Source organism: Lipomyces tetrasporus (genome assembly GCF_029532465.1).
Source record: "Lipomyces tetrasporus strain NRRL Y-64009 chromosome Unknown POJ06scaffold_7, whole genome shotgun sequence".
NCBI classification, from domain to species: Eukaryota; Fungi; Ascomycota; class Lipomycetes; order Lipomycetales; family Lipomycetaceae; genus Lipomyces; species Lipomyces tetrasporus.
This window is the reverse complement of record NW_026611602.1, coordinates 199,488-222,415: the sequence shown is the minus strand read 5'-3', so window position 1 is coordinate 222,415 and position 22,928 is coordinate 199,488. Positions and strand designations below refer to the sequence as shown.

The 22,928-nt window shown below is 48.3% G+C and overlaps 10 protein-coding genes across 10 annotated transcripts; 4 read left to right on the top strand and 6 right to left on the bottom strand.

The window, feature by feature from the left end:
* Nucleotides 1-856: 856 nt before the first annotated feature.
* POJ06DRAFT_255862 (uncharacterized protein) lies at nt 857-1,729 on the top strand. The gene has a single exon (XM_056187943.1). The coding sequence runs from the start codon at nt 928-930 to the stop codon at nt 1,303-1,305; it is 378 nt and encodes a 125-aa protein (XP_056042512.1). The 5' UTR covers nt 857-927; the 3' UTR covers nt 1,306-1,729.
* Nucleotides 1,730-3,293: 1,564 nt separating this feature from the next.
* POJ06DRAFT_127089 (NmrA-like family domain-containing protein 1) lies at nt 3,294-4,825 on the bottom strand. Its single transcript, XM_056184321.1, has 4 exons — nt 4,537-4,825; nt 4,311-4,472; nt 3,534-4,250; nt 3,294-3,475 (listed from the first exon to the last, which is right to left on the bottom strand). The coding sequence occupies exons 1-4, from the start codon at nt 4,576-4,578 to the stop codon at nt 3,401-3,403; spliced, it is 996 nt and encodes a 331-aa protein (XP_056042511.1). The 5' UTR covers nt 4,579-4,825; the 3' UTR covers nt 3,294-3,400.
* A 1,014-nt stretch (nt 4,826-5,839) lies between these two features.
* Nucleotides 5,840-6,654, bottom strand: POJ06DRAFT_255850 (uncharacterized protein). The gene has a single exon (XM_056187941.1). It carries the CDS (start codon nt 6,358-6,360, stop codon nt 5,971-5,973), a length of 390 nt encoding a protein of 129 aa, XP_056042510.1. The 5' UTR covers nt 6,361-6,654; the 3' UTR covers nt 5,840-5,970.
* A 224-nt stretch (nt 6,655-6,878) lies between these two features.
* On the bottom strand, nt 6,879-9,552 carry POJ06DRAFT_255848 (uncharacterized protein). Its single transcript, XM_056187940.1, has 5 exons — nt 9,342-9,552; nt 9,230-9,269; nt 8,747-9,169; nt 7,922-8,700; nt 6,879-7,862 (listed from the first exon to the last, which is right to left on the bottom strand). The coding sequence occupies exons 1-5, from the start codon at nt 9,385-9,387 to the stop codon at nt 7,051-7,053; spliced, it is 2,100 nt and encodes a 699-aa protein (XP_056042509.1). The 5' UTR covers nt 9,388-9,552; the 3' UTR covers nt 6,879-7,050.
* Nucleotides 9,553-9,702: 150 nt separating this feature from the next.
* POJ06DRAFT_255846 (DASH complex subunit Dad2-domain-containing protein) lies at nt 9,703-10,509 on the top strand. Its single transcript, XM_056187939.1, has 3 exons — nt 9,703-10,085; nt 10,142-10,201; nt 10,255-10,509. The coding sequence occupies exons 1-3, from the start codon at nt 9,866-9,868 to the stop codon at nt 10,407-10,409; spliced, it is 435 nt and encodes a 144-aa protein (XP_056042508.1). The 5' UTR covers nt 9,703-9,865; the 3' UTR covers nt 10,410-10,509.
* On the bottom strand, nt 10,510-14,177 carry POJ06DRAFT_255842 (uncharacterized protein). Its single transcript, XM_056187938.1, has 6 exons — nt 13,842-14,177; nt 13,694-13,716; nt 13,527-13,565; nt 13,365-13,470; nt 11,318-13,310; nt 10,510-11,261 (listed from the first exon to the last, which is right to left on the bottom strand). The coding sequence occupies exons 1-6, from the start codon at nt 13,859-13,861 to the stop codon at nt 10,992-10,994; spliced, it is 2,451 nt and encodes an 816-aa protein (XP_056042507.1). The 5' UTR covers nt 13,862-14,177; the 3' UTR covers nt 10,510-10,991.
* Nucleotides 14,178-14,747: 570 nt separating this feature from the next.
* On the bottom strand, nt 14,748-15,924 carry POJ06DRAFT_126995 (uncharacterized protein). Its single transcript, XM_056184320.1, has 2 exons — nt 15,681-15,924; nt 14,748-15,629 (listed from the first exon to the last, which is right to left on the bottom strand). The coding sequence occupies exons 1-2, from the start codon at nt 15,693-15,695 to the stop codon at nt 15,138-15,140; spliced, it is 507 nt and encodes a 168-aa protein (XP_056042506.1). The 5' UTR covers nt 15,696-15,924; the 3' UTR covers nt 14,748-15,137.
* Nucleotides 15,925-18,315: 2,391 nt separating this feature from the next.
* POJ06DRAFT_255835 (uncharacterized protein) lies at nt 18,316-20,267 on the top strand. The gene is made up of 4 exons (XM_056187937.1): nt 18,316-18,512; nt 18,578-19,395; nt 19,460-19,588; nt 19,641-20,267. The coding sequence occupies exons 1-4, from the start codon at nt 18,419-18,421 to the stop codon at nt 20,067-20,069; spliced, it is 1,470 nt and encodes a 489-aa protein (XP_056042505.1). The 5' UTR covers nt 18,316-18,418; the 3' UTR covers nt 20,070-20,267.
* Nucleotides 20,268-21,380, top strand: POJ06DRAFT_255833 (uncharacterized protein). The gene has a single exon (XM_056187936.1). The coding sequence runs from the start codon at nt 20,732-20,734 to the stop codon at nt 21,155-21,157; it is 426 nt and encodes a 141-aa protein (XP_056042504.1). The 5' UTR covers nt 20,268-20,731; the 3' UTR covers nt 21,158-21,380.
* Nucleotides 21,381-21,807: 427 nt separating this feature from the next.
* Nucleotides 21,808-22,554, bottom strand: POJ06DRAFT_282203 (uncharacterized protein; the record flags this gene model as incomplete). The annotated part of the gene is made up of 1 exon (XM_056190010.1): nt 21,808-22,554. One exon carries the CDS (start codon nt 22,552-22,554, stop codon nt 21,808-21,810), a length of 747 nt encoding a protein of 248 aa, XP_056042503.1.
* Nucleotides 22,555-22,928: the final 374 nt, after the last annotated feature.

Genomic DNA, 22,928 nt, shown 5'->3' with positions numbered 1-22,928 from the left:
AGTGCAAAAACTTACAGGTATGACGATACCCGCATATGACTCGGTATGACGCTACTCCGGCTGAGGTTGTCTATCGCAATATTACGTGGTAATCACCTGCTGGGCAGGATAATGATAGTGATAATGGTAATTACTTTATGTTAATCTGGAAGACCAACAAATAACACAAGATTGCGCCATCAAGGTGAGTTGATCTGTTGGCAGCTCTGCTCCCATTCAGGTGGCATCAACGTCACGCAATGCGCGAGTCATCACTCTCCATGAGGGGAGTGTGTAAGAAACTGGCAAGGCGCCAACAACTGCCACGTACGAGGCTATGTTCTGCCAGCGCGCATAGTTTTGTGGTGACGTGGACCACGATCGGGAGTACCCGCAGATCATGCCGGCAGAATGGGGCAGGTTGCGAGGATCGCGACCGACTCGCAAGGTGTCCGCTGTCAACAAAAAAAAGATTAAAAAAAATTGGGCAGAGGTTCCAGAGCACGTTGGCCGGGTCAACGCCAGCAATGGGGCAGTGAAGTGAGCACCTGGCGACGAAGCCACGCGAATGCGTGCGTGCGGCTCCGTCGTTGGCTCATTCTCGCGCCATAATTTCGCCATGCCGGCAACGACGAGGCATGTGGCACCCCTGCACAGCCGACGCTGCAAATGCACCATATATGCCGCACTGGAGCCGACACGTGTGCTAAGCACGCCAGAATTGTTACCCGGCGCGTGGGTGCGGTGTCAGTGCTTGCGCCATCGACGCAAGTCACGCTGTGACTCACGTCTCCTCGATGACGGGGCCCGAGCTGCACCGGCTGACTAGACCGTTGTATATATTTCTACGCCGGCCCGGCCCTCCCAACCTGCCAGATCTACAATCTACAACACAACATCAACCCACTCTTCCGCGATTCTTCGTCAGACTCGCCTGGAAGTACCATAATGACCTGGCTAGAAGACTATTGCTTTGTCTGCGACAAAGTCTGCCCGGCCGGATCGATCTACTGCTCGGAAACCTGCAAGCTGCACGACCACGAAAAGGCCAAAGCCCAGAGTCATTCGGCGCCAGTCTCACCGCCACTCCTCCCTGTTCACTCGTCCGCTTCCGAGAGCGGGCGCCGGTCGTCGGCTGTTCAGGTCCAGGTCGAGATGTCTCCGCCTAACCACTACTTTGTTCCGTTCTACGAGAAGGGCAATGGCAGCCACGATCTGTATTATGGAAGGCTCCAGACCGGGCGCCCCCAGCAGTCGCAGTCGCGCTACACTTCCGCAGTGCCCCATCGACCTGTCGCGCCGAACACGCTTCTCTACGGAGTGTAATGCATAGATGCATATGCTACATCATCATCATCATCATCGACAATGTACATTGTTGAATTAGTTTTTGGACTCATGTTTGCTATATACTTTTATTGCACTGCAACATAGAAGCTATCCGCCTCGTCCCGCGCCCACCGTCGCTCTGGTCCATTCATCGGTCGACCGATGACTCAGTGGGCTCCGCTTACGCATTATTCATTGGGATCGGCTGGACATTTATTACACGGATCATGGAGTTGACAAAATTTGTGACGGGAAATAAAATGGATATTAAAAAATTGGGCTTGGGAATCATGGATGGCGTCTTCTTGCTTTGGAAAGAGTATTTACTATCAATGGTTGTGGGAATTACTTGTATATATAATTAGAGAATCAATCTAGTGCATCTTTTATGGAAAACGAGGGGGCGGCCAGAAATTGATGTTGGCTGTTCGAATTGTTCTGCAGTCGACACGTCATGCGCCATTTGACTTGGCGAAGCGGCACATGGCATGGTCCGTTACCAGACTCGGTAAAAACCTTGTCGCGCAAAAAAAAAAAAAAAAATAAAAAAAAACCGCAACCAACTTACCCGGCGCGGCCTCCCCCAACTCGCTCTCTCCAGGACGTTCTATAACCGGAGCAAAACGTACGACTATTGTTGGAATGCAAAAAGGACTACGTTGACGCTCTGATTTGTAAGACAACTTCTATGGGCTTGCACGACTCGTCTATTCCAAGCAGACAGCCAGGAGAATTAATTAATCATGACAGCCGCTCTTTCGTGGGATCAGCAGCGGAGAAAGACTAAGGTCGTCTGTCCGCAGATCACTTGCAGGCGCCACTAGCCGCAACGCTGGCAAAAGCCGTGACCTGTGCTCTTCTCGTCCATTTGGCATCCCCCTATTCGCGGTTGCAGATCGTCTCAAAGAAAAAGAATAGCAAGTCATCGGAAATGCGGTACCCTGAAAAGTGAAAAGCGAAAAAGTAAATGAAAAAATTTCGCATTCCCCGTTCAAATTCCTCGGCAACGTGGAAGGATCGACTCGCCTGGCTAGTTGCATTAAACCTTAACTACGTTAAACCTCACAACGTGAGTCGGTTACTGGTCCCAAGGCGGTTTAGCGCAGGTCTAGCGGCGACGTCATCGCAGGTCAGACCCTCGGTGAGTTGAGAGATCCTTTCGCAGGACATGATGCGGTCTGCGTGGCAACGCCCATCGCGATTTGTCGGATTTGCCTCCGATGATGCCAATGGTCTCCTCTCTCTGGAATGGCCAAATTCCGAACTAAAACTGTTTGGCACTGTTGTGGCGGCTGCGCAAGCCGCAGTCAGCAGGGATGCGACCGGCCCCCTATAAAAAGGAGTTACCCGGACAGTCGCAAAATATGCATCCCCGTTGTCTCGACAACTGCCAGTGACTGGTTCAGGGTCACGCAAAGCCAAAGTGCCGAACAGCTAATTTCGGACCCGCACAGCCTCGCTCGGCACGTTTTGCCGACCTCCTTTAAACGATTTGCAGAACCATTATTCTGACATGTTGAATTACACAACGAATTCGGCAGTGGTGCATATTGTCTATTTTTGGCCAGTCGAATCCGAGAGGGGCCACCACGTTTGTTCCCCGTGTCTTGTCTTTTGGCCGCCCGCAAATTCGAGACTTCGAGACCACGAGAACAAGGTCCCGGGGGGCAGCTCCGATCGTTGCTACGGCCAGAGAGGTTTTGCAAATTTTTTTGTTTATTTTTTTATTTTTCTTTTCCTGCGGGGTCATATTGCGTGGAGTTGGGTTCCCCAACCTTCGCCTTCGACGCACCTGGACGCGATTGACGCCGACGATCGCGCGGTCACGCACGGCCGAGGGGTTGGTGCCGTAGCCCAATTTGCGGAGCTGGACACATGATCTCGATCATGTGGATTAAATGAACGATCGGGCCCGGACAAGTAAGTTTGTTTAATCGATCGAATCTGTGGCATGTTATTATACGTCACATTTAATCCCCGGCAATAGAATTGTCAGTTTGGTCATAAGACTTATATTTCCATTCTGCGCGTTTCACACACATAACCATCAATCACCAGCATTTCTCTCCCGTGTCTGCCGTGCAGTTCGGGCCTAATGGAGGATGCTAGACCAGTCCTGCGCCTTGATGTATTCCTCGATCGTGGTCAGGGGCTGCTCGAATGCAAGCTGCAACAACGGTCAGACATAATGACAATGAAGCCAGAAATCGACAACAATAACTCACGTCGCTCGGCCGCAGGACGCCAGGTTCGCCGCCATCCCATCCAAACTCATCAATGTAAAAACTACTCTCTCTCACTTCCCGAGCCAACAGCGGCGACGGCCACAACTGGTCAAACTCGTCGGCCGAAATCATCCGCGACCGGGCCGGCACGCTATTCAGCCGTCCCCACAGCTCCATGTATTTGTCCGGCGTCACCATCTCACTGACCCCCAGAAGATGCTTCCCTGGCGACGTCCGGACCAACGCGCGCACAAACTTGCCCGCGTCGTGCTCGGTGTCGACCCACGGAATCAGCGCATCCCCCGGACCGCACCTGACCCACTCGTACACTCCGTCCGGGGCTCTGCGGGGCGCCAGCTGGGCCATCTTCTTCCAGTTATCCGCATACCACCCGATCTGCACTGTCGACGTCTTCTTCGCCAGCACGGGGTGCGTCGCAACGATGTATTCGTACACGACCGCCTTGGAGTCAAAGTGGTAGTTCCACGTGTACTTGCCGCGACTCCACTTTGCCGCATGCGACAGGCTCGACCAAACATACGTCTCGAGCGTCGAGCCGGCAATCGCCGCCACCGCGTCGGCAATGTTCTTGCCGTGCTGGACCTCGACATCGTAGCAGTACTCGTTGATCAACTGGCCCGGCCTAAGCTTTGCTGGTGTGTCGGCATTGCCGAACGCGGCCCAGAAATCGGTCACCCCGAAAACCACATTGGCCCCCTAAATTCAGCGTTGGTGACGACGAGGACGACGACTCGTGAGAACAAATACCCACTATACCTGAAACGCGGCAATCAGAGAATCAACATCGTCAAAACTGCCCTTGACGACTTGTACGCCTTTGTCCTCGAGCCGTCTGCATTCCGGCTTTGCCGGGTCGCGGTTGACAGTCCTGATCTTCCATTCGGGATCATTGATAAACGCATCAATCACGGACGCGCCCTGCAGTGCTAAAAGTCAGCAAAACACCGCAGACCCCGCACAGTTCTGGCTGTCAAAATCATACTTGCGTGCCAGTGCCGCCTAGGACAACAATAAGTTTAGTCATGCCTAATTGAGCACAGGTGTATGGAAATTTGCAACTATCTCCATAACAAATTCACTTGGGGCCTTGACGACAGCTATATCACATTATCTGGCGGCGTCCTGCAGCCGCATTCGTTACGGATTACAAATGACTCTTTATTAATCCTGCAGATTGTCGATCCGAAATTACTCGGCATCCTGGAAAACGCCGTAAGTCCGGCAGTGCGGCTCACTTACGTTGGTACTCTCGCGCAATCAATTGCCGGCATCAATAACCACCCGGCCGCAGCATTTCAAATAAGCCTCAACAGCCCAGCCGCAGCATTTATAAGTAAGCCCCAACGTTGACGAGAACGTGTGATTAGTCAATTGAACCCCGTTATAACGATGTAATGTTTACAGCCACTTCATAAGCGAGCTTATCGGTCGGTCTACTGAAATAAAGTTTCACTACACCCGCATGGTTGCCATAAACTGACCCTCAATCGCTGAGAGTTTCAGGAACAGTAAACATCTGATGGCCGTACTCTTCCCGGCTGTTGCGGATACAGATATCCGCCACTTATTACGAGGGCGGATGGCGGGATTGGTATCCGTATATTCAGCCGCCAGATATCCGCCTTATCCGCCAATCGCCTCAATTACCTATATAGGATTGGTCTATTCCGATTAGCCTGTTTATGAATGGTCTATTCGGATTCCTACATCAGATAGGTAGGACGGCATCAAATAGACCTTATTGTCACAGGGCAAGGCAAGCAAGATTGTATTATAAATAATACACAAGAAGACAAGATTTTTTTTCTTGCCTGGCAGCGAGGACAAACCCCTTTTTATATGCTCTGCCAAGCTGCTGCTCTTCGTATACCCGGATCCCAAACCAAGACAAACGAACAGACAAACCAAGACAAATAAAACACTAATTCAGGAGTAGATTTGACGCTCTATCATTTATCCGCCATATCCGGCAAATTGGCGGATATCTAGAAAGTATGGCGGACATCCGCACGGATATCCTATCCGCCCAATCCGCCTATCCGCTTGCGGCCTTGGGCTGGGCCCGGAGTCTCTGGCTAAGGGTGGATACGATTTGCGAGCAATCGTAACTCGTAATCGTATAGTCTAATACGATTACTATACGATTGGTTGCAGAAGTTTACGAGTAAACGAGGTTGGTTGCTCGTACAATCGTATAGTTGGTAGGCTCTTGGGTACGGCTATAGTCCTCAAGCTGCTTGTGGAGGGGGAGAGCGAGCTGGAGAAGTTTGAGCATTTAAATAGGTGTATAAAGAACATAATTACATATCTGCTCCCTTGGAGTATTTGCATGCAGAGTAAGCGATCTCATGGTTCCTGACTTCATTGAGTGCCTTCTTAAGCCTGTCTTTGCCATCACTGAATAACACCTCAACCGCTACTCAGAGGCTGGGATTGCAAGATAGTCCATGGCTGCCGCAAGCCATATGCGTTTTTTGTGAGCTCTCCACCACCGTAACAGCCATCGCTCCTCAGTAGTAGCCACAGCAAGTATCTCTTCCTCAACGGAGCTGTCGATGTCTCTGACCGCAAAGCTCTTCAAGGCTGTAGCTTTAAGAGCATGCGAGCCTCCAATGCAGGCTTCCCAACTCTTTGAATATGGTTCAGTTCTCTCTGCCAGCACAAGTGGATACTCTCTATGCAACTTCTCTTTCATGGCCTCTACAGTCAATTTCGTAGCCTCATCATCAGTCGTCTTTGCTTTCAATAGCTCGGTTCTAAACCTAGGGTCAAAGATCAATGCTATACTAATAAGCGTCTTGTTCATCAAGAAAGTCGTAGTAGATCTTCAAACCTTGTGCAGTTGTTGACAAGTTCTTGGTTTAATCTTTCACGGTATGCCTCGAACTCTACATTGACTCTTAGCTTTAAAGTCTTGCGAGAAGGAAATGGCCGCCAGGAATATACATCTTTGAAGATTTTGTAGAAAAGAATGATGCTCGATGACAGTAAAAGGCTGTCTTGTAAGCACAACCTAGCGCGAATAAGATTCTTCTCTAATAATTCTGCTATGTTTACTGTCTCCTTTTGCTTCCACATTGTCATGACCGTTGGCTTTGTAGTACTCTCGCTTACTCTCCAACATTGATTGTGCCTTCTGTAAATGATAGGACGTATTAGTTGTAGACGTTGATCTAGTACAGTCTCTGATTGACCAATTCCGACCGTGCTTGCAAGTTATCCCTAATTGTTCCTAAGTCAATCTTTTTATCTGTACTTTGTAATTGTCCTCCCAATGCGGTTTCTCTTGACGGCCGCACCTGAGGAAGCACAATTGTGCGCTGCGTTCGGGGATAAACAGGTCTATTAACTCGAATGAATACAACGACGCAGCCTACAACATAACGACCGAATCATACAGCATCATAATATGATCAACACGAACGAAACGCCATACAACCCATTATACATAGATGAAATAAAGATTGAATAAAAATGTACAGAATAAATATGAATACTATGCAACCATGCTCAACCGTCGTTTCGTGGCAGTGGTTGTTTTATTGCCTCGCCCATCCTCATCAACTCCAGCTTGCCGGTTTGGTCGTCTCTTACCACTTGCACTCCCACCGTCAACTCGCTGTGCAATACCTATCCTCGAGGCAGAAGCTGGAATGCCAGACTTCCGTCTCGCTTTACTTGTATCGACATCATCAGCAGCAAAGTCAAATATATCCTCCCGTATCTTGTGCGGTGGGACGCCCAGTGAGGCAGGACCTCTCGTCGTCTTCGCACTAACGCTAGGCATTTGAAACTGGAACTCGCTCACAGGCTTGTCATCTGTTGGCTCAAGCTTGACGGCGTCCAGCAGATTCGGCAAAGTCGTATTGCGCCATTTCTGTTTATCACCGTCCAGTCCAGCAGCCGCAGATCGACTTGCGTCCGGAATCGTGCTTAAATAATCCACCGTTTTCAACTCATCTGTATCCTCCTGCTTGACCTTGACTTCAACAGCAGGCGTAAGTCTCGGCTCGCCGTTCTTCTCAGGTTCTAACTTGTCCTCAACCTGATCTGGCACCACGATAGCGTCAACCAACTGATCCTGGTCCCGTCGCATCTTCACCCGCAGTGACGGCAGCGCATAATTCACGCTCTTTCGCGCTCGAACCGTTCGTCTGCCGCCATCTGGAGACGTTGAGACCTGCCTTTCATCCTCGGCGTTTGGTCCTGCAGGTTCCGCCTGCTTGACTTCGATTTCTCTCACAGGAGTTGGTTTAGTATATTTCTTGACACCAGCATTACTGGCATCGGACTCAAGATTTACATCCACTACGTGTTCATTAGCATATGAAAAAGTCAGGAATAAAACACAAACAAAGAATATCTACCTGGCTGTAAGGCTCTCCGCTCAGACTTGACTGCTTTCTCCATACTTTTATTGTCCTTCGAGACTATCGTATTCTTATCGTTCTCACCCAACGTCATTCGAGCCTCGTCGCTAGGGACACTTAATTGTACTGCTGTATCCCTCACTGGCTCCCTGTAAATAGAACTGCGTCTGGACGCTCGCCGGGTTGCGGGCGGCGGAGACAACTCCCGCGTTTCTTGGGCAGACTTAGATTCCGGTAAATTTTCTCTAGAGACGGAACTTCGTCGAGATGAAAGCCTCGATGACGGCGCTGGCTTTGTAGATTTGTCAACAGTATCAGATGCTGAGTTATTTGCTGACATCGGTAACCGTCGTTTGGTCGCCGTGGTCTTAACTTCACTTCTCTTAGTCTCTGGAACTGAAACTGGTACTGGCTCTGGCCCGGACGGTGGTACATTCTCCGGTAATGCAACCAGCTCGACGCCATCGTCAACAACCATCTGGGAATCAACAAATTTGTTCTCTTGTTCGTCGTCGAGTACAGGCGCAGAAACGCGTTGTAACAACTTCGCTTTGTAGTTCGCATTTTGAGTCTTTACCATCGACACGATATCCATCTCTTGTAAGCTATCGCGTCGTCTTCGTCGTGGCCGGACAGTATCTGTACCTGAGACTATATTTGGCAGCGGCACAGAATCAGACGGTTCGGATGGTGATTCTGGAATCTCCTCTGCCGAGAGCTCTTCTGGCGCAAATCTATGTGCTTCTTTCGGCTGAGGGGATTGAGGGCGATTGGCACTACAGGTATTAATACTGCTCCATCAAGAACAATTCGCAGCCGTACCATGTTTCATAGCTCACCTGCGGCCCGTCCACGCCTCCTTCATCCAAATCTGGATATGCAGGAGGTGACATGACGATCCCTTTCGGTGATGACTTTTTCCGCGTGCTGACATGAATAGCGGAAGCCGGCACACCGACAATGCTATCAAGACTATCTCGCCGTCCCGAGCTACTGTCGCTTGCGCCATCTGGACTTGCGTAGATCGCGTCCTTGGCGCTCATCTCAAACGCATCCAGTAATTCTTCTATTTCCTTAACTTTCAGTTGTACTTTCATCCGCACGTCAGAACATTTGCGCGTGATCCATTGCTCTCGTGAATGTTCGAGTGTAATAATTTGTTGTCGGAGTTCGAGGTTTTCGGATATAAGACTCGCGATTTTTGATTCCAGATTACCTATGCGTGTTGAATGACTTGAGTTAACACTACATATCGGAAGAACGTATTAGAAGGCCACTATAACAGACGGAACACAGACAACGTACCGTGCTAGTTCTCGATTTTGCCGCAGAAATCGACGCTTCACTGTTATACCCATGTAGGTCAGTGTTTTTCTCTCCCGCAGAACGTCAGTATTTATTTTCAGGAATAACATACCAGAATCAACCGTTTCAGTCGGTACGTGCTCCACGAGTTTCGCCATTCCAATGCTCTGGTGATCAATTAATATCTGGCTCCAAACTCAAATGTTTATTCAGTCTAGTGAAAAGTTCTACTTGAAACTAGGATGTTTTCAATAAATGACTCAATCTAGACTGTGGAACTGCATTCATGCCCGTCCGACTGCTGTCTCGCGTGCTGCTGATTATCGGCATGCAAACTCCGTCCTCGGCCGTCGCAAACAATGTTGTTTACGGTCCACTCAAGGGTTAGGGTATTGTTTCCATGACGACTGTCCTGGATTTTGAGGGCCTTACGCCGGCATGGGCATGGAACTGCATAATATTTATGGCGAAGGCGCAACTCATTTTGTGCCGTATTGACCAACGCGTTCCTCCTTCGCGTCGCGACAGATTGACGGCCTTGAACCAACAGCTCTACAGAGTCTGCATAACTCTTATACAAGTCCCCGGCATTTCTGTTCACACGTTTACCACGGCAAATTGCACGCCGCTTCGAAAATGTCATATGCACCCCGCCGGACGACATTCGTCCCGACAGCAACAACAGGAGCCACATTCCCCTCGTCCGCACAACACAATTCGATCCTGGCTTCACGCATCGCGGAGAAAAAGCAGGAATTGGAGAGTTTAATGCAGTTACGTGAATTAAGTGTCAATTTTGCGACACAGATGGAGCAGTTGCAAGAGAAGCTTACAACTCTGGTGGATGGCACAGAAGGTAGGATGCGACTGCGATCAAGAAATTGTCTTTGTGGAATGCTGACGCATTTGTAGCCGTTGCGCTGATTGTGAGTAATTGGGATAGTATCCTACGAGCAATAAGTCTCGCGTCAGGTATTGTTTTATGTTGTAGCAGTTGGATAAGTAAGTTGTTGATAATTTGATAGCAAATCTCGTAGCGCGAGAAGAAGCGAGAAAGACAAATACACAGCCAGACGACTCAGAAACCAGCAAGTCGGTTGTCGATCCCAAAACACAGCTACCCGAGACACTGGTGCGCATACGGATAGATAAGGAGGAGATTGAACAAAGTCCGTCTTGATGATTGAGTCCGTTGACACGGGATTTGGGGGATCTTGGATAGAATTGGTTTATAGGGCTTGTATCAGTTGTGGAATTTACACTCCAGGTCATATTAACGACTTACGTATATTCCATGAACACAAAAAGATAAGAACAATAACGCTATAACAACCAATAACTGAAGTAAAACTAGAAACATTAAAAATAATGGTTCTAATAACATGACAGTTGCACCTGTCTGTCTAATCCGAACAAAAAAGGTGAAGAGTATAGAAAGTAGATATGATGAACCCAACTAAAATGAAATACAACAACCCGAAATATTCCATTAACCAGCAATTTCTGCGGCCCGCGACAACGAGACAACCGATAGAGATAAAACAACACAGGACATGGGAACACGCAAGCTTCCTTTTGAATCAGTAACAATCTGAAAAACAATGACAATTGATTATACTAGGAGGACCCAAGAACTACTGCCGAATACACGACATACACTTAACAACGAGGAAGTAAATTTAAGACAGTTCAATACACACATACAAGACAAAACCGCAATGAGCCATAAATTCAGACAGGCGAATGAACTGTAGCATGCAGTTTATTCTTGTCCGAAACCAACAGTTTCTTCCACCGCTAGAGTGAGCTTTTGAACGAGACTCTGGTAATCCTTATATTGCGGAAGATCCACGCGATTGAAACATGTGTGTGACTTCGGCAAATGCTGGACTTCGCCAGCTTTCTCGATCGTGAAACGACGCGGCCCATCGCTACCCTGTAAATCCTTGAATCCGTTAACCGGAACACGGGAGGTACCTGTAGTAAATTGTAGAAGCCGGGACTTCTGCTCTGAGTCCCAAGTTCGAACACACTTCACAGCGTTAGCAAACTAATTCGAGAATAGAGCGCGACAAAAAAATCCCCTACCTTCCAGAACCACTGTATAACTTCGTCGCTTTCGGAATAACCTCTATAATCTGTATGTTTCTTCCAATCATCGACATCAATATCCGCCAAACCACCAATGAGCAATTCTAATTCACGTTCATCAAACACATTGACAAGCTCTTGAGGGATCAGCTCATTAAATCCAGACAGGAATGCCTTGAATTGTTCCTCGACACGCTTGGATATACGCCACTCAGTGATGAGCTCAACGTACTCCCTCTTGTTGTCATTCGTGACTGGAATATTCCTACCATTTGGTTTCAAGTCGACGGTAACAAGCTCACCGAACCGATCATCCTCTGTCGAGAAAGTCAACTCGAGAACATCGGTAATGTCGTTATCCAACGTCCAGCTCAAGTTACGGTAGAAATCGGCATCCACGCCTTCCATATCCGTCAAAACGACGCGCTTCTTGAGAACCATCTTGTAAAACGCGCCAATAAAGAACGCGTCCAAGAACCGACGGTGGAAAATGCCAAGACCGACAACGCGGCCGATGAATTTGAAGTAGTTGAGATGTTCAGGGTTAATACCGGAATGCGGATTGATCTGAAGAGTATAATTGTCGTGGGCGGAGTATTCGAAAAGGCAGTAGAATGGGTTGAACATCTCATGCGAGAGTAAGAAGAAAAACTCTCGCGAAACTCCACCATAGTCGAGACCTTCTTCTCCTTCGAATTTGATCATCAATCTCTTCTTTAAATCCTGCGGACTTTGGCGCATGACCTCGGCGTACGAGTCCTCGAATATATGATTACGTCTGACTTTGATGTGGCACTGTCCCGGCAAACTTCTCAATGCCGGCTGCGATCTGAAATAAATGACTTTGCGTCTGAAATCGCGCTTGTACTGAGGAACGTTCTGGTCAAGACTGGATGGAAGACGTGGATCGTCCCAGGTCGTCGTCTTTGTGTTATGATCGACGAAGTACACTCTTGCCGTATTAGTGAGACGCATCTCCCATCCACTCGGTAAGGGTCCTAGCTGCGAGACGGGCTGTTGCTGAATAGTAGTGTTATTGGTATTGGGGCCGTACATACGTATATACTGCTGACGTCGTGGATCAACCCATGTCGTGGTACGAGTATTATGGTCGACGAAATACGTCCTACCTTCCGGAGTATGGCGCTGCTCCCAGCCAGACGGAAGTTCTCCGAGCCCAGCAGTAGTCGCTCCAGTAGCCATAAGTTGGATCGCATTCACGCTCGAACTTGGAGACGGGTGGTCACTGTTGTTGGATGGAGAGCTGGCACGAGAATTATCTTCAGGTAGAGTTCTCGCCTGATGTCGCTGGCGCTCCAAGTCGGTCGTATGCTGCATTGCTGCGCGCTGTTCGGACTCACTGAAATTAGTCGACGGTCTAGTCCAGGTGGTCGAACGAGTGTTGTGATCGACATAATACGTGCGACCAAGATTGTCAGTTCGCCGTTCCCATCCCGCCGGAAGTCTGCCAAATTGGTCCTCAAATGCGCTGTATGTACGAGAAGTGCTCGACCCATTGACGTTTGCAGCAGCAGCAGTCGCAGATGGACCACCAGTGCCTGCGCTAGATGAGGTACCGTTAGTAAGGGTAGAGCTCACCGTCGCTGGAACATGTGACGCCCCGTTGGCACCGTTACTGGCGGACGCAGGCACGTCATTCGTGGAAGACGATCTCTGTGCACTCGCAACCGTAGAAGATGCGGCCGCCACTGACAACGACGGAGCAGCCAAGTTTTGGGTTGAATTTGTGTTTGAGCGAGCCGGCGATGCCTGCACGTTGGTCGACAAATTCAAGATGAGTTTGCCGTGCACAACAAGATTATCGTTCGACTTCTTTAACTCGCGAGTAAGCATTTCTTCGCCGCCGAGAGAGAGATCGATAATATCCCCAACGCGAATGTTAATCACTCCCAAAAAACCCTGATCTTTCCGCTTGAACTTCTTCTGGTCGAAAATTTGGGCGGCGATTATGCTCGATTCGGTAACATTCCTAGCCAAGTATTAGAGTGCTTCGTGTAAATAGCGATCGGCCACGTTCACATACACATCAAAGGATTCATTCCAATATGGATTGAGCGTCTTACGGATGACTGAGGTTGTATGTGTCTGTTCGCCGTCGACTGTAATCACTGCAAAAGGGTCCGGAAAACCTAACACAAGGTTAGTTATGTTCATTCATGGCCCGACCATTGCTAATCCCACGTACGGAAGACTTCTCGTTTATAGAGCCCATCAGCAGCGATGACTAAATGCGAGACAAACGGTTAGTATAGACCGACAAAGCACACCGTAAAAGGCGCACACGACAAACGCAAGATCAACCACGCCTGCCACAACATTATTCTATAAATCCATCAACAAAAAACATCATACCAGTAATTCGTAATTTTCGAGTCCTGCAGCAACGATAACAGTTAGTATGGCGTAAAACCCTCAAAGAACCAGCTGATCACCAGCCGTCGGATCACCCTGACGGAGGCATATACGGCAGCATCGGGAAAGCATAGGAACAAATACATACGATGAAGACTCTGAAGTCATGGTTAAATGATGAATCTGTAGGCCAGAAGAGCCCGAGATAGAGGTTATGTCGGAATGCCTGAGATGGCGGAGGGGGGAATTGCGAGGCAAAAGACCCAGACGAAGAGTTACAAGTGACGAATGATGACCTTGCACACAAAATCACAAATTGCGAGCAGCCAGGTAACGCTATCCACTCGGGCCAAAAAAGCCTCACTTATTCTGGTGAGCTTGAAGATAGCAGTAGTGTGCAGTTTGCACACGCGCCACTCCAACGATGTGCACCAAATGAGTCATGACATAGCCACCTCTAGGGCGCAATAACCCTTGACCTCCGGGAAGCGGCGGCGTACGGCAGCTCGGTCCTTGGCCCAACTAAGCTAAACAGCGTAATCGTGACTGCAGGCTCAGATTTCTATTGTGTATGTATTAATAATGCATATCGTTCGAGGATATCTGGGTCATTGGCTCATGCGCAATTGCTTATTTGCTCGTATTGGCTGATATTGACACGATAACCCGATAAGGGAATAGTAATGCACGCCCAGGACAAGTTGCGTGCCGAATTCTGTCAATGGCGCTAGGATTCCAATTACATTTATCAAGTCAAAGCAGCCGCTTTTGTAATGCTGCAACTCCGAGCAATTTTATAGCTGCCGCACGGAGATGAGTTTGCAGCCATTCCGCTTTAGTAAATCTATTCGCCTATAATACTGCTTTCGAAGATGTCATATCGAGGTAGTTATGTCATATGCAGTCGGATATGGACAAATAATTAGTATTCTCCCACTGAGTGATACAATGTTCATTGGTCTGCTTCTCAATCACCGATACCCCGACGCTTAAAAACACAACGTTGGATTTACGGCTCATGCATATACCAATGTCAGTAATTCAGGGCACAAATACCAATACCAGAATACAGACAGTCCCCTTTGCTATATGTGTCCATACTGCCAGAAATTGAACTTCTTCCTTTAGATCAGACGTCAAATGCTATTCACAGTGCGCCCATTCCTTCGTCATCCTTTTTCTTATCGTGTGTTGTTTTTGATTACCACAATTAGTCCTTTTTACTCTTTACTCGTATTCATAATTTCTTGTCTACTATATTTTTATCGTCCCACATATCTTTATTATCCATCTCTTATAGCTGGTAAATGATACTAGATATAGCCGTCACCGTCTTTACACCGTCAGACGTTCTTTGATCATTCCCATTTTTAACCGGTTACCCAAACTCGACTGAAGTGACTGTAAAGCGATCCCAAGGACAATCGGTATAAACACAGCACACTTAGTATGGCGCATATCCGCCCCGGGCCCGTCCACGATACCCCCCGCGATATGCACCTCTAGGTGCGTACCCACCTCTTCCCCTCCCTCTACCCCGTCCACGACCTCGCGCAGACATTCCAGGGACATTCGTCCGCTTAGGCACGACCTTCAAATTCCTCCCTCGAAACAAACTCTCATTCAAAACCAACGCATTCGCCACAAAGCTCGGCTCGGCAAATTCTACATAGGCATAGCCCTTCGGGTGTCCCGTATACTTATCTAACAAAATTGTAACCCGATTGATCGTCCCGCAGCTCTGAAAATGCGCCTGGATTTCCTCAGGCGTGGATTCGTAGTCGACATTGCCGACGTAGATGCTCCGCGCATCCACATCTTCTTTGTCTTCCTTAAGATCGTGGCCCTCTTTTTCTAGAGTTTCTTGCATTTCCCGCAGTTTCGCTGCTTCCGCTTCCATTTCTGCCACCCGAGCTTTCATGGCTTCGAGGTCGTCCTGGTTTGTGTTAGATCGACGAATCCAAACATACTAATGAGGGAGGCAAACCTGTGAGTCTGACATTGCTTATATATATATATATATATATACTCTTCTTCTCAACAAATTCAAATGAACCTAAGATATAATAGAACAATAGAAAGCTTGTAAATCTAGAGAAAGTGTAATTAACAAAGACAATGTCGCATTGCGACTGTAATTCACTCGCCGCGAATCCACTTGAAGGGTTTTCCGTTACCCGGATTTTGTTCTGGATCAAGCTGCCACGTACGAATCTCGTTTACCGTGACACGCAAAATATTAGATGATATGGTATGGAATGGGCATAAACTTGGTATGTTATATCGTTATGGCTTGAGATGAGTAATTCAATCTCTCTTCATGTTCACTACGCCATGTGTGATTATCACTACTACTGACGAAACTTTACTTGTGATGCGTTCGCGTCTCACAACAGGATCATTTGTTGCTAACGATCCTACTGCAACCAGCAGCTCATCCCCTTCAGATGAACTGGTTGACGTATCAACATTGTAATAGTCTTGCTTAGGATATGGCTGGATTGAGACCTGTATGTTGATCAACGCCAACCAAGTCCGTCGATGTACAGCTTGTTGAGGTATGAGGTTGTATTAAATCACATTTTGTGTGTGCTTTTGTCACGGCCCTGCCGGAGTTCGTTCGACAAACTCTTCAATCTATGAAACGGACATCGTACACCCTACTTCTGTTGAAAGTCATGCCTCTGATTTTGAAGAGGAATGTGGATAGTGAATGCCTATTTCAGATCAGGACTTGTAGCCGCCTGGAGTAACGAAATCAGTTGACCTTCATTTCATGCTTTTCTGTCTTAAGCTAATAGGTCTGGCTAGATAACATTTAGTGGAACATTCACCTTCTGTCGCAATTTGGGAATGCTCCCCGCCTGGCGCGACTTCTTATAGAAACTACTGGCACTTAAAGCCACTTTTCTCGGAAATCAGTGGGCTGACATCAGAATGCCGACCACAGCAGCGCAAAGTGGTTTCACGAATCCAGCAACTGTTTGGGGGGGAATATTGATGAGTGCGATCTTGGACTGCGCTCCCTCGATGAACGCAATATATCTTATGGTGGGCAGTGCCATCGAATCACAAGACAGTGTTAGAGCCGATGTGGAATCCGGTCGTCCAGACTCGGCTAATATTCATTTGGCCTTGTTCCAGTATAAGGTGTTGGCACGAGGTATAGTTGTCGTCCGATGAGTACAATAGTACTCTTGCCTGATGAAAGTCATGACTCCGTTACGGTAACAAAACCCCAAGGCGCAATTAGAATACCCCAACGAGCGTTAAAGATCATGGTATCACAATATATGAATCATTTCGTGCGCAAAACGAGTTCTGGAGTGGTCCAGATGCAGCAACTAGAAATTGGAATGAAAAAAAAAAATTTGAACAGCTCCAGTATTCGCGCATAAAACAGTCTGTCGGAGTATATTTTACATAGTTTATTTGACTACCATACGCCAATCTCAATACAAACAGGCAAATAGCTAGTTTACACTAGTGGATAATTATAACTGAAGATGTTGTTTAAAGGATGTCGATCTCTCAGTCGGCATGATCACTGTGCGAGTTAGCAATGAGGTTATGCCAAACCGATAAGTCTCTGGCATGGATAGTCGAACCTAGAACGGCCAAACTAATTCAAGATGCTGCTCGTGTAAAATATTATCTCCATCTCATAGCTTTGATATACTTGGATCGTTCATCCTTATCTGTGATCTTTCACCCATCCGCAGCTATTCATAATTGGTTAAATGAGCATAGTAGATAGTGCAATCAGTTTCCATTGGAATCTGCCGAATCCGAACGATCTTTAGGAAGTCATTTACAGAGATTCGTCGAAAGTGATTACGAGGAACAGAAATCTCGCAGAAGTCGGCTTCGATGGGGGTCGGGCGATACTGACAAAGCAATCCCAGATTTAAGACTAATGTTCTAGCCTTACGTTACTAGTGGAGCCGTTTTCGACTTAGTGTGAACGTAATTTTCTCTACAGCGAATTGGGCCCGATCAGAAGAAGATCGCCAAAGACAAGATTGGGATCCAGAATGCGGTCTAGTGAAATTCAGAGACTGCACGGTATAAGTCTGAGCACGAACAATTTGCCCCTGAAATCCAGGATGGTCCTTTGCGACATGTCCACAAGCTCACCCTTATTAATAATGGAGATTCGTGGAGAGTAAACCAACCATTCCTCTTTGGGACTAGCCTAAGTAGCCGTCGGTACCCATCCGCCGAGCGTCAGTACCTCCCATCTCCGATCTGAACTCGGGTAAGTCCAGCTATAACGCGTAGACACCGGTAACCTCCCACTGGAAGTCGGGACTAAAGGAGACAATGGCCTCACCCGTTATAAAGTTGCTCGAAGCATGCTCTGTGACTGTCCTTGGAGGGTGCGTTTCAAGAAACAACTCAACGATTCATGGATCCTTACAGAGCTTGTGGATCAACATGATGGACATCAGCTTGACGGTATCAATCCCTATGCTTATCCTGAAGCGAATAAATTCCGCTTGCCAATAGTGAACACTGTTACCGTGGATAATAACTTGCGTGTATCGGAGGTACTGACGCTCGGCGGATGGGTACCGACGGCTACTCAGGCTAGTCCTAAAGAGGAATGGTTGGTTTACTCTCCATAATCTCCTTAATAATACACTTTAATATTTTAGACGGCCTCCTCCCGGACGAAACAGACCATCTTTTTGACAAATTCACTACTCTTTATAGACATTAGCAATGGACGTTTCAATTCAGTCATTCAAATCATCTTCGTTGGCAACAGCCGGTTTTCTTAGTCTCTGTCCTCTCTGCGACAAGGCGTTCATAAAGGGTAAAACGCTCTCGCCGCCCTTTTGGCATTCTTGCGTCATGCAAAACTGCTCACTTTGACCGTAGAACACTCGTACAACCGGCACCTCTCCTATTGCCGTCGTCGATTCCGAGCAAATCCAACGACCCGCCAGAAGTCTTGCCATGCATGTAGGACTACAAAGACAAAATGCAGTTTTGAGCATCCAAGCTGTTCAAGATGCCTCTTATGGGACATTCCATGCATTTACGACCGTCCAAGGGATTATAAAGGAAGCCACGGGGCTGCTAATATGATCTCAAATGACCCAACACAGTCTTCTCTGGCTAGGTGGGACGCCGGAGAGAACCTTTCGACATCGCTCGACTGTGTTCACTCAACCGACGTTCTCGGCACAGATGATGGCTCCTTTCAGGATGTGACCAAGTTCATCTCCGATCTGGACGCGAGTGGAACATTCTTCAACAGTGGATTGAACTCTGTGACATATGCGAGTTTCGGAGCAGATGTGATACAGCAAAACCACCGTCCTCAGCTAGAGCAATCTTCTCGGGAAACCGCCGGCTCGTCACTTGGCTATGTATTATGGACGCCGCCGAAATTAACTGCCACAGTTCATTATGGCGACCAAAGCACACGTACCCTTACGCATCTCCGGCTTGGGAACCCAGCTTCCCAGCATTGTGCCGTATTAGCTATGGGAATCATCCGTGCATTCCCGCAAATGATGCTACGGCAGCAGACATTCCCGCCATTCATCCATGGCCAGTGGCATCGATCTGTCATGCCGGAGGAGATAGCAAACTGCATGAGCATTGCCCAGATATTCACTGCTCGCACTTCGGAGACGCGAGGCTTCCTCTGGCGAACAATAGCGGCCGAGGCGCAGCGGTTCAAAGACCTGGTAGGAAGACTGAGGCGATACATCCTATATGACTTTTCGTATATCTTTGCTAATTGGTTTATAGCTAGATACATACTCCGCACAAGAAATTCTGACAGCGGCACAAGCTCTACTAATCTACATGATTATGGCTATTATAGACCAAGATGAACTTACCAGCGAGCGAGGCGCTGATATGATTAACACCTTCAAGGTTTGACGCAACCGACCACGCTGTTGGAAATTTCGATGCTGACAATACCTAGCTTCTTTGCATAAGGTTCAAGGATCTGATTAACGGTCCATTTGCCGAGCCCGACCACATGCATCCCAGCGCCACGTGGGAAGACTGGATCTTTGCGGAGTCTCGGCGACGGCTAGGATGCCTCTGGTTTCTCATCACGCGCATCGTCTCCGTCAGAAACGGGGCCGAGTGTGCTAGTTACGATTATAATTATTTCCTGCCAGTCTGCTCAGCCAAGACGATGTGGGAAGCACGCACCCGAGAAGAGTGGGAGAGCGAGCTGGCTTTCCATGAGGTGGGCCGAATTCGACGAGAGCTGTGGAATCTTGGTGCACTAGTCGATGCTCATCGGCAGTCGTATGACCCCATGAGTGCCTTTCTGCTTGATGCTTGGGATGCGAGCACAGACAAACTTGGAACTTTGATGAGCCTTTGCGTCTCTCTTGTCTAGATGGAGCGACTAGGAAGAAGCAAACTTCTTGATTAGAGTAGCAAGTTTGGATTTTTCATATCTTATGTGGCGCCACCTTCCTAATTGGGAACCTAAACCCAAGAACAGAGGTTACGAAATTTTCAGGTTTGAAGTAATTTAGCACGCTGTAAAAATTCTCATCAAATTTGAGTAATTTGGCCAAACTCTAATGCGACGCGCCGCGTCCGTGAACAGTACGGACGCGGAAAATTTGTCTTATATTTATTATTATTCATGAAAAGATTCATGAACCCGATTCAGTTCGCCATGCTCACCAACTATCTCCTAGTCCGACATCGTCAGCAACAGCTTCTTATGTTGACTATGGCTAGCGTTATGATGACCGGCCTAGCCCGCATCACCACGCGTGAGGATGTCCAGGAAGTAATCATGGCTCCAAGTCAGCACCGTCCATATCACCCGCCGCGCTACCGTAAAGTCGCTTTCGATCTCGACCGCTTGGAGATAATAGAGTTCAGTATGAATTTAGGTTCTCTAAAGCAGAGATATATGGAATTTTGCCGCATCTGAGACTTCACGAGATTCAATGGAGTCAACGATGCCACCGCGAACCACTGACGGCCCTCCGCATTGTTCTTCGCAGACTTGCTTACCCAGTCAGATACGGTGATCTGGCTAATATGTTTGGGATGTCGCCGAGTTGGCTCTGTTTAGTATTCAGAGACGTTATTGACCACCTTGTCCGTCGGTACCGGCGAAAACTAGAGTGGGATGATCACAGGCTGACACTGGACTGTCTGATGCGGTATGCAGAGGCGGTCCGAGCGAAATGCAGCTATCCGGGAGTCTGGAGCTTTGTGGACGGTACACTGAGGCCAATCTTCTGTAGTTTGGTGAGCGCGGGGATGGACGACAGGATCGTTGAGGCAATAGCTAAGAACTCCATGTTTAGGTTGTATTTAGTGTCCATGGCGGCACACTATAAACTGTTCGTAGCGAGAAGCCTAGGGAGACTAGCTAACAAAATAGGTGTACTGCTGGTATCCGACAGCGCATACATTGACGTCAGGTGCCCTGAGCACCCTTCCTCGTTTGCTTCTTGCTAGGTGTCTATAGAACCTCGATTTAGTGACAGTATCGCTAACCCTGCTGTGGTGTTATCACTAAAGTCAAATAACCTTAGTGAGGTTAAATAAACTGCCTAGTGACCTAGTCACTAAATAAATTGGTGTTTGTGAAGTAGAATAAAATGCCTGGCTTCACTGAGTCTGGTGTACCACTCACTACGAGAGATGAGTATGCCTCCTCAGTGCAAGTAGACAAACGGGCGTTCCTACAGGTAAAAGGCAAAGCCTACCAGTTCGCTGAATTTATTTGGATTAGTTATCCGCAATAAATTTAGAGAGAGTCACTCACTGAGTGTAGTCGCCTGTCTGTACGGAAATTTCCAAACTAAGGAAATAAGGTGATGTCTTCTTGCGAGTTTAGACTTGGTCACTAATAAATAATAGCTGTCACTAATCCTTTCAAAGGTAACTAATGACTGTATGGAAGGTTGATTGCTTGTCAATGCTCTCCCATAAGGGGGTCAAAAAATCAGTTGCTAAATGGCTCTATTACATTCGTCTGGCTAGTGCCATACCGCCGCGATGTCATGACTTCTCGAATGATATTAAGATGCAGTTCCATTGAAAGATGCCGTGTTATTCTAGCAGAATAACACACTTAGTACACGGTTCGAGAGTATCGTCCTACTCTACCACGGAACTGGGCCGTCACGGCTGCTGAAGGTACCAGTCGGGCCGTCTGCACCCAGCGTCGCCATCTCAACGATGCGGGTAGCGCCGACCTCGGGCGAAGTACCATACTCCGTATAGTGGGTTAACGCGGTCTTGACCAAGCCAGGGCAAACCGAGTTGACCTTGGCCCCGCTGCCCTCCAATAAGCGAGCATAATTCAGTGTAAGCACGTTCACCGCCGCCTTGCTCGCGTCATATGCTTTGTAGTCGATGTTGTACCAAGGAGTGCTCTTGTCACGCGACACCTCCAGGCTTCCCATGGTGCTTGACACGAACACAATGCGCGGCAAGGTGGACTTCTGCAGGAGGGGTATCAAACGCTCGGTCAGAGCGGCCGTGCCCACAACGTTGGGCATGAAGGTGGCCTGGAACAGTTCGAAGGGGTCGCCGGTAGTTCTGTCCCAAGTCGCGTCCATCAAGACGGCTGCATTGTTGATCAGCACGTCGAGGTGACCGAATTCGAGCTCGATCGTCTTGACCGCCGCCTTGATGGAAAAGTTGTCGGTCAGGTCAAGTTGGACACTCGATGCAGCATGACCGGCCGCCCTGAGCTCGGCGGCGACCTTCTCGCTCGCGGCGAGCTTGCGCGAGCCGACGATGACGTGGTATCCGTGCTCCTTGGCGAGAATGTTGGCAACGGCGAGGCCTATTCCTTGGTTGGCACCCGAGATGAGGGCGATTGGAGTGGCTGTAGCAGTCGCCATTTCGATGAAGTTTGGAGTTGCGTCTGATTAGAAACCAAGGGGAAATGATTCGCTCCGAGTTCTAGAGAGCGATACAGTTATCGAAAGCTGTTCCAGAGATGCCCTGTCTCGCACTGGTGCTGCTGATGATGAGACAACGCCGGATGCATCGCGCTGCCCTCTGGGCTTTAATATATCCTTCCAGATACGTCCATCTTGCTGTATTCCCGGATCCCATGACAGATAGTGCCACCGAGGGTAGGTGAGTATGTGGGTTTCCGCACCCTTGACCATTTTCGCCGAGATATGGCACTGTTCTGACATTGGCTTCCGCGACTGTGCAAAGGCATCTAGGGATGGTTCGGCCCATTTTGGCCTCACAAACAAGATTATGG